Genomic DNA, 11,967 nt, shown 5'->3' on the forward strand with positions numbered 1-11,967 from the left:
CTGGGCGTTAGTGACAGACGCAAAAGAATCACGGGATTCTATTCCAGCTTGATTGAGAACCGACAGATGATTAGCCGTGCTGTGACAGAGCATAGGAACGTTTTCACTGAGAGGATGGGATGTAGCCATTGACAACGGTGATGCCCTACATACAGCTTGCCATGGAAAGGAGTAAGAAGGATTGAGTAGAAGCAGTAGGAGAGCAGGCGTCCCTGGGCTCTACAGCATCTCCATCCGCTTATCTGAAATTCCAACCAATGAATCTGCATAAGTATTCTATCCCTTTTTATTATTCCCTTTTATTTATTCATTCCAATAATCACAATTACCCTTTAATCTCCCTAACTGAGATTTGCAAGGTGACCATAGCTTGCTTCATACCAACAATCTCTGTGGGATCGACCCTTACTCACGTAAGGTTTATTACTTGGACGACCCAGTACACTTGCTGGTTAGTTGAACGGAGTTGTGTCCACTCGTGCCAATTTCAAATTCCATAATTTTACAATTACGTGCAACTACAGCACCAAGTTGATGAATGCAACTCAAAGAATAGTGATCACAATTTCGTCCACCAACAACATATGCGTGTTGTGTAAAAAAAATGTTGAATATATTCACCACTTGTTTCTAGGCTATGAGTTTACTTGGCAGGTGTGGTGTCAATGGCTATTTGATTTTGGAAGATTATGGACTATCCTGAACTCACTAAAGGAACATTTTGAGAGCTGGACGGGTGTTGCTAACAGGAAGTGAGAGTGCAACAAGTGGCTCATATGTTTTTTCTCGGTTATTTGGAATGTTTGGCTAGAGAAGAACCGGCAGATATTCGATAATACGGAAGGGAGTGCATATGAGGTGTTTCATAAATCTGTAATCAGCTATAGAAAATGGAGTAGTTTGGATCCCTTTTGTTGTTGATGGTAATACTGGAGATGATACTAGAGAATTTTTCTGTTCTTTGTCTTTACATGTTCTTTTGTTTGTTAGTTTATTATCGCTCCACGGTGTTGTGTTGAGCTCTTTTGTTAAAAAAAGGGTTTGAAATATGAGTTTAGCCTATATAATAGAATATAAGAATCTATAAAATTGTACGTGTATAGTTGTGCGTGAGTTTGTAATTAAATACCTAAAATTTAAAATTGTCAAATTCATTTGAAAAAAAATAAAAACTTCAAACATATTGGTTAAAGAACAAGATAATATTGAACTATTAGGTCACACCCACGAGATTGCTATAACAACTATAGACTCAATTGATCCTAGTTAACTATAAAGGCTTCAACATCCAACAATAATGCAATGTATTTCGCATTATGAAGACTCAAAACACGACAAAAGGAAGGAATAGATATTCAAATTTGTTCTCAAGATTATAAGTATGACTTAATTTAGTTAGTATTTTTTTATTAATTTAGTCTATGAAACTACACTTTCTTATATAATTCAATTCAATTTCATGAAACTCCACAAAAATTAAATTGAATCAAGAAATGTAATCTCAATGACTAAATTAACTGTTTTGAAAAAATAAGAAACTAAACTAAATCATACTTATAATCACAATACAAAATTGAACTTTACTCTCCCTAACGAACCCACATAAATTAAGGCATTGATTATTATTTATTAATAATTAGATCCTAGAATCTAACTCCATAATTGTGCTAAGGTTCATGGGGCTCATGTATTCAGTGGATCCAGTCATGAATTTGTCTACGATCAATCTATTAGCTTTCTCAGAGGGATGGAAGGGATCCCAAAATGCAAAGAGGTCTCTGTTTGGACACAAGTTTGAAGCTGGTGTGCATAGCCCTATTCCATTGTATGCTCCTTGACCACAACATGCTACTTTTGATGTTACAAATCCTGCACACATTAAATAATAGATAAAAAAGTGAGTCACTATATATGGGATCAACTATATTAATTGGATATCCATCAAAATTAATTATCAGTATAAAATATACATCGAAATATAAAATATACATTAAAAATAAGTTAAAATTATATATTTATTAAAATTTTAAAAACTGAGTTAGTGATTGAACCGATAGAATTAAAAATTCAACCGAATTTTAATCCTGAATTTATCTAAAATTAAATCAGATATAATAAAATAATATATTTATACATAAAATATATATTTTTTAAAAATAATCTTTTATGTTTTATTATTTTAAAATAGTTGACCGTTAAAAAATACAGCAATCGATTGTTTGACCTATTTTTTTATTTTTTTATTCGGTTTATTACTTTTATTTTAAACCAAAAGAATTTAGTGATTAGTTCTTAATTAATCATACTAATTCTCATTTTTCAATTTGATTTTTAAAACACTGATATTCATATATACAAATATGCTATGACTAATTTTTATGTGCAGAACTGCAGATAGCATTTTTGATATGCCTTACACACCCATTCTATAAACATCTTATTTTTCATTTAATAATGTGGTGAGAATTGAGAAGGAGTATTAAATAAATACTGTATATAGAGATCACATAAAAATAAAAAAGTTATATCTGTTGTATATGTGAAAAGCCAAAGCGAATAACCATGCATATTAAGTGACTGGCATGCCATTAATTTTGGCTTCACTGTACTGAGACACAATGCATGCATGGGTCACTCAGGCTTTGATTGGATATAAGGAGGAAAATGGAAGGAAAGAAAATAAGAAGAAAGAAAATAAAAGGAAAGAAAATTGAAAGAAAAGTAGAGTTATTTGTATGTTCTTTGGACTAAGAGAAAATGAATGGAAAGAAGATAGAGAAAAAATGTTCTTTTGTTTGGATTAAAAGAAAAGTGAGAAGAAAGAAAATTATGTTAGAATAAAATTACATTAATATCCTTACTTATATTATATATAAATTATAATTTATTAATTTTACAAGTAAATAATTTTACAAGTAAATAATTATTCATAAATTATATTATTAATCTCTTAAATTATATTTAAAAAAAATGAAATTTGATAGTGCTGTAAAATTAAGAAGAGTACAAGAGATGATTTTCAAATGTAAAAAAAATAAAATAAAATATTTTAATCTTTTTATTAAATAGAGGGTAAATTTGTAATTATATCATTATTTTCTCTTTCTTGTTAGTTTTCATCTCCCAGCCCAAGAGAAAATTTTTTCGTGGACCCCACTCCACTTTTTTCTTTTCCTCTTCATTTTCTTTGATAAGCCAAACAATGGAAAACTTGACTTTTCACCCGTTTCCTTTCTCTATATTTTCCTTCCCCTTATTTTCGTTTGATAGATTTCTCATGCCAATTTAACCTAATTGTAAAAAATCTCTAGAGTGAAAAGAATTATAAAATAATAAAATAAAAAACTAATTATTAGTGAATTTATAATTTTTATTACATATAAATTTTACTATTTTAATTCAAAGATCATTATTAGACTTATTTTATTGTTTTGTTAACTTTTTTACTTTAAAAATGTTTGATCCTAATCTAGTTATATATTTGGGAGGGAAACTCTTGGTTTTTATTTATTTTTTGGCCAAATTCTTGTTTAATTTTAGACATGAAAATTATCTTCTTAATTTTTTCACAAGAAATTCTCCCATAAAAATTTCTATGTAAGCTTAGCATGGCAAATGCAATATATGTCAAGTATGTCACTTTTAAATTATTTTGAAAATTTTTATTTTGCCTTTAATCCTATTTGAACTATTGGAATTTGGATTAAATTATCTAAGACAATTTTGCAAATTAATTAAATTAAATTATCAAGAAGATAAGCAATAAAACCACATGATTGGTTAAGAAACACACACACATACCGTATTCCTGTGGATTATTAACGAAATCCAAGTGCATAGTGAAGGCATTTGCAGAAATAAAAACATTGGATCCAATTTGAGAGTTGAGTTGGTTGATCAATTGGACCAATTGAGGGTTGAACAAGTTAACAGCGGCTTGAAGTTGAACCGCACATTCTCCATTTCTACTGTGAAGGGCCAATTCTGCAGGAACACATCCTAATGGCCCTGTTCCTGTCACCAGAACCCTTCTTGCTCCCAATTCATACAGGCTCTGCACAAATTCATCTATTTCACTCAACATTACAACTTACAATGCAACAACTAAACTTTTTTTTCTCTCAATACAATCACAGGTATTCCAACCTAGAAATAATAATCAATTCAGTTCTTGAGTTTTCACCTCATAGTTAATTTCGTGCTAACTTTTGTAAATTAGAATAATTATCGATAATATTAGAGAGATAATAATTAAAATTATTTTATTTAATTTAATATTTATAATTTTATATTTAATATATTTAAAATTATATAATTATTTTAACTGTAATTAATGAATATTTAATAAAATAATTTTAGATTATTTAAACTGATTTTTTATTGTTAAATAATTAACTTGATACTTGAGTAATTGAGTTTTTTACTGTTAACTGATTCATTTAACTTGTCCATTATTCAATGACAATTGACATATTCACGTAGCATGATAACGCATGAGATGTGTCATCAATTATTATAATAATTTAATCTACTGACCAAGGTTTTAAAAATTGGTTTGAACCGACTGGTCAAACTGCAAATCGATGGAAATAACAGTTTGGACAGATGTCACTACAACAATATAGATTATTTTTTAGGGTTATAATGTATAAAAGAAAATTAACATTTGTCAAAAAAATAAATTTTGACACTATTTTAACTATGAAAATATGTTAATAAAAGTTTGTCAAAAATAGTATTTTTAACATATAAGCGATTGTAAAAAAAATTTAAATCTTATTTTGATAAATATTGGCTGTCAAAAATAATTTGTTAGAAAATTTTGAGAACATATTTTCTGTGATACTTATTAATTGTCAAAAATACTATTTATTTTGACACTTATTGACTATAAAATATTCTCAACAAAAAATTTTAACAAAGAATGAGATGTGATCTTGAAACTAAAGAATAAATTGAGATTTTGAAGATAAAGAATGAGTAGTATAATCCTAAACTGAGAGCAGTGCGATGTCAAAATTAACAGAGCCCAAAGAAGAAAAAAAATAGTAGAGTAAATTGAAAATAAATGAGTGTCAAAATTAAGGAGTAATTTTCTACGATCAAATTTTTCGTCAAGAAAATATAAAAAATTTGACATTTGTGATATTTGTCAAAAATATATATTAATTTTGACATTTAATTATGGTGTTAAAAAATAAAGTGTCAAAATAACTCTATTTTCTTGTAGTGTGTCAAAACTGAAAATTTGAAAATCAGTATTGAACCATCAAATTGGTTAAAAACCGGTTGATCAAACTGAACTAGAATTCGACCGATTTTTTAAATTTTTGCGAAAACGGCGCCGTTTGGATTAAAGAGCCCTAATCATTACCCATTCCTAACTCTACAACGGCTAAACGCGCAGCACTTCCTCTCGTCATCCTCGAACTCAAGCTCCTCCTTCCTTTTATCGTCATCAAACTCATTCTCTCACTTCCGTTCATCTGCCAGCCTGCTCCCGTTGTCGTCGCAACTTGGAGCTTCGAAGCCACCGTTTGCGACTTCCTTCCCCTCCATCATACAGCTACCGTTAGAGCTTCAAAAGCACCGCCGCCGATCTCGTCAAAAGCATCGTCCCTGATCTCGCCTTTTGCTTCCGTACCGCAGCTCTGTTTTACTATTGCCGGCGCCAGCTCTATTCTATTAGTCAGTCCTTCGGTCGCGCCCTTGTCCCCCTCTTATTCAGTCTGCTAATTTATTCTGTTCTGTTCTAGGCTTCTAGTTTCTAAGTATTTTTTAAAAAATAATTGTTGAATAATTATTGTTAGTTAATCTGTGAACTTGTTTTTTGGTTGAATAATTATTCAATAATTGTTGTTAATTAATCTGTGAATTTTGCTGTTGTTATTGAGTTGAATAATTGTTAATTAATCTGTGAACATTACTGTTGTTATTGGGTTGAATAATTATTGAATAATTGTTGTTAGTTTTCTGTGAATCTTGTTATCGTTATTGGGTTGAATAATTTTGAATAATCATTTTTAGTTAATCTGTGAATCTTGTTGTGAGTTGTTGTGATATTGTAATTGAATTGCTGGTAATTTTTGGGTATATAGATGAGAGTATCAACCAAAAAACACCTAGGAATAATAATGCAAAGAATAATTTGGCTGATAAGTTTTTGTTAGGAAGGAAAGACAAAAAATTAAAGAAAGCAAAAGGTGTAATATGATCCAATTGATTATGAAAGTATCAATTTAGTTTATTTTTGGGTGACGGAAGAAGTTGTTGAAAAAGAGCTTGATCTTCCTAGTAATATTGAAGACTTGCTTTGTGAATATTATAGTTTATTTTCTGATCATTTATTACAATAACTTTAATCTTTAATTTATTAATAATGTGTTATATATTTCGTTAGACGATATTGATGTTGATTTAGATCAAAGTGGTGGTGGTGATAGTGGTAGTAGTAGTAGTGCATTTTATGCTGTACCACTTGATTTTTCTGGTCCAAATAGTAAAAATGAATGTGATGATCTCAAAGAAGCAAATTTGCAGAAAGTTATGGCGAATTTTGATGATTGATGACAAACTTGGATATTGGCATTTTATGTTTGACTGATTGTTTTTGTTATTTGACTTTTGAGTTTGTACTTGAATGAGATCATAACATTGTGGTTTATGTAATACTTTTAATTTAGATGATATTTTAAAGTTTATATTAGACTATAATTATATTTTAGTGTGTTTATTTATATTTTATTTATTATTTTATTATAAAATAATTTTTTCGATTAGAACTGATTGAACCAATAAATAAGTAATTAAAATAGTTCAATAATCGGTTCGATTTTCAAAATCTTAGTTCTGACTAAAAGAAATATTAAATATTTTTTTTGTCAGTTATTTATTTTCAAAATTAAAACAAGAGACTAGTCTTTAAGAGTGGCAAGCGGGTGGGATTAGCCTGTCACCAAAAGCCTATCGACTAGCTTGCTTCGCCTCATTTAGTGAGGCGATCCTAAATCTTTATCTCGTTCTATCTAACGGTGAATTGGTGGATCAGCAGATTAATCCTACTTATTTTTTTCACTTTTTTTTAATTACTAAACTTGTTCAAATTAAAATAAATATTATCTAAAATATTTAATTAAACATCATTTAATTTTCTAATCAATGAAACATTGTCCAAGTTATAATTTAAGTAAAATAAACAAATATTTCAAATATAAACTTTGTGAGTAGTGGAGTTAGGAGTGAGTGAAGAAGTTTATGGGAGTGAATTGTGTTTATGGATAGAATTATTTATTCTAGGTTGGGTAGTTAGATTTATGGATTTGGATAATTTTTGTTTTAGGCCTTAAAGAAAAAATAAAATGGTGGATCCGTTAGTCTAGCCCGTCCTACCCCATTAAAATTCATCAAAATTTATGAATTAAACGGTACAAGTTAGACCAAATTTTTTATTTTAACAAAATCAAAATTCTAATTTAACTCATTCTTTTGACGAGTTAAACAAATCGATCAAGTAGATTTCAGTCCATTTACCATCCCTACTAATCTTTAATTAAAGACTTGAAGTATATAGACTAATTAAAGATATTATTTAGTTAGTTAAATAAATAAAGACTAGCCACTAGTTAGTACATTATTAATTAGGAAAAGTATAGGGAGTCAATGGTCTAAACATACAATGTGTACAATGGAGGTTTAGGAAGTATTAGAGATATGACTATTAGTGTTACATTAACCTGTCAGGTTATGCTTTTGGGGTGAGTGGGTTCATGATATGGTATTAGAGTTTTAGATCTAAAAGGTTAAGGGTTCAATCCTTGGTGAACTCCAAAATTAACTTAAATTTTTAGGATGAGATGTTTATTTAGGTCATTCGCTCCCCTATTAATTATTAGTTAGTTGCTCTGTCAATACAACATCTGTAATACTTTAATTTCTTTGTTCTACGAATGTGTATATATATTAACCAACTATGTTACGTATATAAAATATATATTAAAATAAATTAAAAAATATATGTATTTCATATACAAATATTGAAATATATGATATATTTTATATGTATATATGAATCTTACTAGCTTATCATTTAAAGACACATTTTAAAATACTATAAAAATAAATATTTTACTACAAGTTATTAAAAATAAAAAGCTTCTTATAATATTTTTAATATATTGAATATATAAAAAATTTAAATTTTTTTATTATTATACTCTTAAAATATATTTTTAAAGTGTAAATTAACTAAATTATATGTATATATAAAGAGAGAAAAATGATAATATCATTCCTATCTTGATAATGTCATTTTTTTATAAATACATACAAATATATTAGGTAAAAAAATTGAGTGAGAAGTGACATCAAAATTATCATATATATATATTCAACTCCCTTTTTCTATTTTACATGTGATATCAAGGTCATAACATTATTTCACCATAAGTTCAACTACCTTCTCTTGTTGCCCTTCTTTGAGGTATTGGAACTCATTTTCTCACCTTTTTCTTTCATTTTCTGTCGTCCCATATATAGCCAACACACTTCTACACATAAATACTACCTACTATATGGGGGTGGGGTTGGGGGGGACACATTTCTATGTTAGTATATATTCAAGCATCACAAAATTCATTGGCTTATGAAACTTGCACACTTCTTTAAGTAATTTCTGCATTGACCAACCTTGAATGTTACAGCACACAGCAATATAATAGCAAGTGCCTTAAATTCAAGTACGTATAAAGAAGAAAGAGACTATTGACTCTGATGAACGTACAATACGGCTTACTCAGTATCTTAATTAGGAGATGAATATTGACGATGGAATTCATGTGAATTTTAATATTAATCGGCCCAATGACCGCTGGTTTCAACAACCATTTCTGTCCCGTTATAACTCCCATCCATTGCCTTATAAAACCTACATCTCTATCGTATTAATTACTTACAACAAAAAATATTTGCCTTAATTATCAAAAAAAAAACAAAAAAACAAAAAATATTTGCCTTTTTATGGAATTGTTGTGCTACATATATACTCTACTTGTGTATTTTTTGAATTATACGTACGGATTCTAGTGTAATATTTGTTTAGATTTTGGACATCCAATAAATGATGCTATATAAATCTGAAATAATAATTTTATTAGACAAATAAATTATTAAGGTGTCTAATTAATTATTTTTCAGAGATCAATTCAGATATTTTACTCGAGCTAGATAGATAGATAGAAGGAGAAGCAAGCATACCTCAAGAATTTTGCGATACTCAGAAATGAGGAAGACAACGTAATCAGGAAGAGCAAATTCTCGAGATCTTGCAGAGAAAGGAACCAAGTAATAGTTGTTCACAAAATCATTGCCCCCTAATGTTATAAGCACCAATGCTTGGTTCACTAAATCTTCAGTTTCTTGCTCTCCAATTAGTGCTGCCACCCTTCTTTGATACTGCTTAAAGTACTCTAATTGCTCTCTAATTCGTATTATGTTTATCTGTAATACACAAATTCAAAATCAACTAAAAATCTTCTAAAATGACCATTTTTGCAGAAAAAAATGGGGAAATTAAAGATGACCAAATGGGGGTTTAGTTAGATATAGGAACTAGTTCTTGAACTTAATTAATTCAGCTATATATCAGTACTGAATAGTGAATACTGATCAATTCATGGTACATTGGTATTTGGTACTATAGCAGTCATAATTTGAGAGAAAAAAAAAAGAAATATTTTATTACTATTAACTTTGTCTGCAACCTTTCTATTTATGGCACAATATCTACTCATTGAAATTTGTAACACTTGCACAGTATCAAATTCTGGATTATATATATATATCATGTGAGAATATGTAGAAATATTAGGAGTCAACAATTTAAAATAGAAAAAAATGATTAGTATTGATTTAAATATAAGACAAATGTTAGAGACAAATGTATCATGATTCATAATAAATAATTGTAAGCACTAAAAAAATATTGTAGAGTAGTACTTACAAACTGGATTCCAGTGTCATTGAGAATTCCTATCCCAGCAGAAGCAAAGTTGGCACCAATAAGTAACCTCTCTCCATCAAGCTCCGGACTCAAATATGGCAATGTGGGTTCAGACCCTATTTTCTCACCTGCATACATTTATGCATAAAAAACTTATACCCTGTTAAAATGTTTCAAAACAAAACAAGAACTGAAAGTACCTAGTTTAAGCTATCTAGTAATTAAACTTCAAAATTTAAAATAAATCTGTTGTTAGAAATATAATTATTAATGTTGTCTTTTCTTATCAACTTAAATTTTTGAGATGAGTGGTTTTATGACACCTGTAAAATCTTATAAGGTGATCCAAAAGTTAGACAATTCTGACAAAATAGGAGTGGTACTTAGTGGCTATTTTTCTTTTTCCCAAAATACTCTTCTTCATATATTAAAATAGCATAAAAGATTTGTTTAATGGATAATATAAAATTAATATGAGAACGTAACTGATAAGATCAGGCATGTTGAGGCCATTGGAGAAACGACCAGAGGCTCTATGAGAAGGAGAGTCAATGCCATAAGGGTATGAGTCAGCACGAGCTGTGGTTGCTAAGAAGTTGTTGTTGCCATTGTCAACAAGGGAATCCCCGAAAACGAAGAACGCTCTTGCTGCTTCAGCTTGTGGAGTATGAACAATGCTCCAATGTATCAAAACAGAACAAATAATCAATACCAACATAGATGATGAAGATGAAGAAGAAGAAGAAACAACATTGTTCCTTTTTGTTATTATGTTGTGTTCTTCCATTGGAGATGTAGGAGTTGTGTTTATGTGTTTACAAGAAGAATAATAATATAATAATAATGATATTGATGAATAAAAATGTTGATCCTCCCCTTACCAAATATTCTGCGTCTGAATGAGAAAGTTAAGGTACTATATATACGTGAGTGCTCATCAACCATTGCACTCTTGTTTGTTTGGCGGGGTGTTTAATTTATTGCTCATCAACTATTGATTTTTTCTTTGTTTTTTTTTGCAGTTAATGTCACGTGTTACAAAATAATTGATTGACGTATTTATAATTATAATTAAGTAATGGGTTAACTATCAAAAATATTTTTGAATTATTCAAATGCTCATAAAAATATATCCAAATTTTATTATTGACAAAAATACCTTTAAATAATTTAAAAATACGATAAAAATATCCGACAGTTAATATATATTTTTAAAAACTGTCTTAAAGATTGAATTTTGATATGATTTTTTGCGAGCATAATTAAAAAAATGAGATATTATTATTTTTAAAATTTGGTGTTTTTTTAAGTATATATTTTTTTGTAATTTTTTAAAAGTAATATTAGTTGTTAACAAAAAAATTATAAAAAAATATATATATATTTAATAAAAAATTACCAAATTTTAAGGATAATAATATCTCATTTTTTTTAATCATGCTTGAAAAAAAGTGTATCAAAATTCAATCTCTAATGTATTTTTTGAGAAATACATATTTAATATTAGATAATCTTGCAAAAAGACTAACATTAAATATGTATTTCTCAAAAAATACATTAAAGATTGAATCTTGATGCAATTTTTTTCAAGCAAGATTAGAAAAATGAGATATTATTATTCTTAAAATTTGGTAATTTTTTGTTAAGTATATATTTCTTTTGTGATTTTTTAAAAGTATTATTGATTGTTAACAAAAAAATTATAAAAAAATATATACTGAACAAAAAATCACCACATTTTAAGTATAATAATATTTTATTTTTATAATAATATCTATAAAAAATTACATCAAAATTCAATCTTTAAGGTATTTTTTGAAAATATATATTTACTATTGGATATTTTTATTATATTTTTAAATTATTTAAAAATATTTTTATCGATAGTAAAATTCGAGTGTGTTTTTGTCAGCTTTTAAATAATTTGAGGGTATTTTTTATAATTAATCCTTAGTTAATTAATCATTTTA

At 28.1% G+C, this 11,967-nt stretch overlaps 1 protein-coding gene across 1 annotated transcript; it reads right to left on the bottom strand.

Annotated features, from left to right (window-relative positions):
- Window positions 1-1,201: 1,201 nt before the first annotated feature.
- On the bottom strand, window positions 1,202-10,826 carry LOC107475113 (GDSL esterase/lipase At5g33370). Its single transcript, XM_016094741.3, has 5 exons — window positions 10,484-10,826; window positions 9,998-10,125; window positions 9,253-9,495; window positions 3,802-4,054; window positions 1,202-1,869 (listed from the first exon to the last, which is right to left on the bottom strand). The coding sequence occupies exons 1-5, from the start codon at window positions 10,782-10,784 to the stop codon at window positions 1,637-1,639; spliced, it is 1,158 nt and encodes a 385-aa protein (XP_015950227.1). The 5' UTR covers window positions 10,785-10,826; the 3' UTR covers window positions 1,202-1,636.
- Between the last annotated feature and the right edge of the window lie 1,141 nt (window positions 10,827-11,967).

The sequence above is a fragment of the Arachis duranensis genome, chromosome 2 (assembly GCF_000817695.3).
Source record: "Arachis duranensis cultivar V14167 chromosome 2, aradu.V14167.gnm2.J7QH, whole genome shotgun sequence".
Taxonomy (NCBI): domain Eukaryota; kingdom Viridiplantae; phylum Streptophyta; class Magnoliopsida; order Fabales; family Fabaceae; genus Arachis; species Arachis duranensis.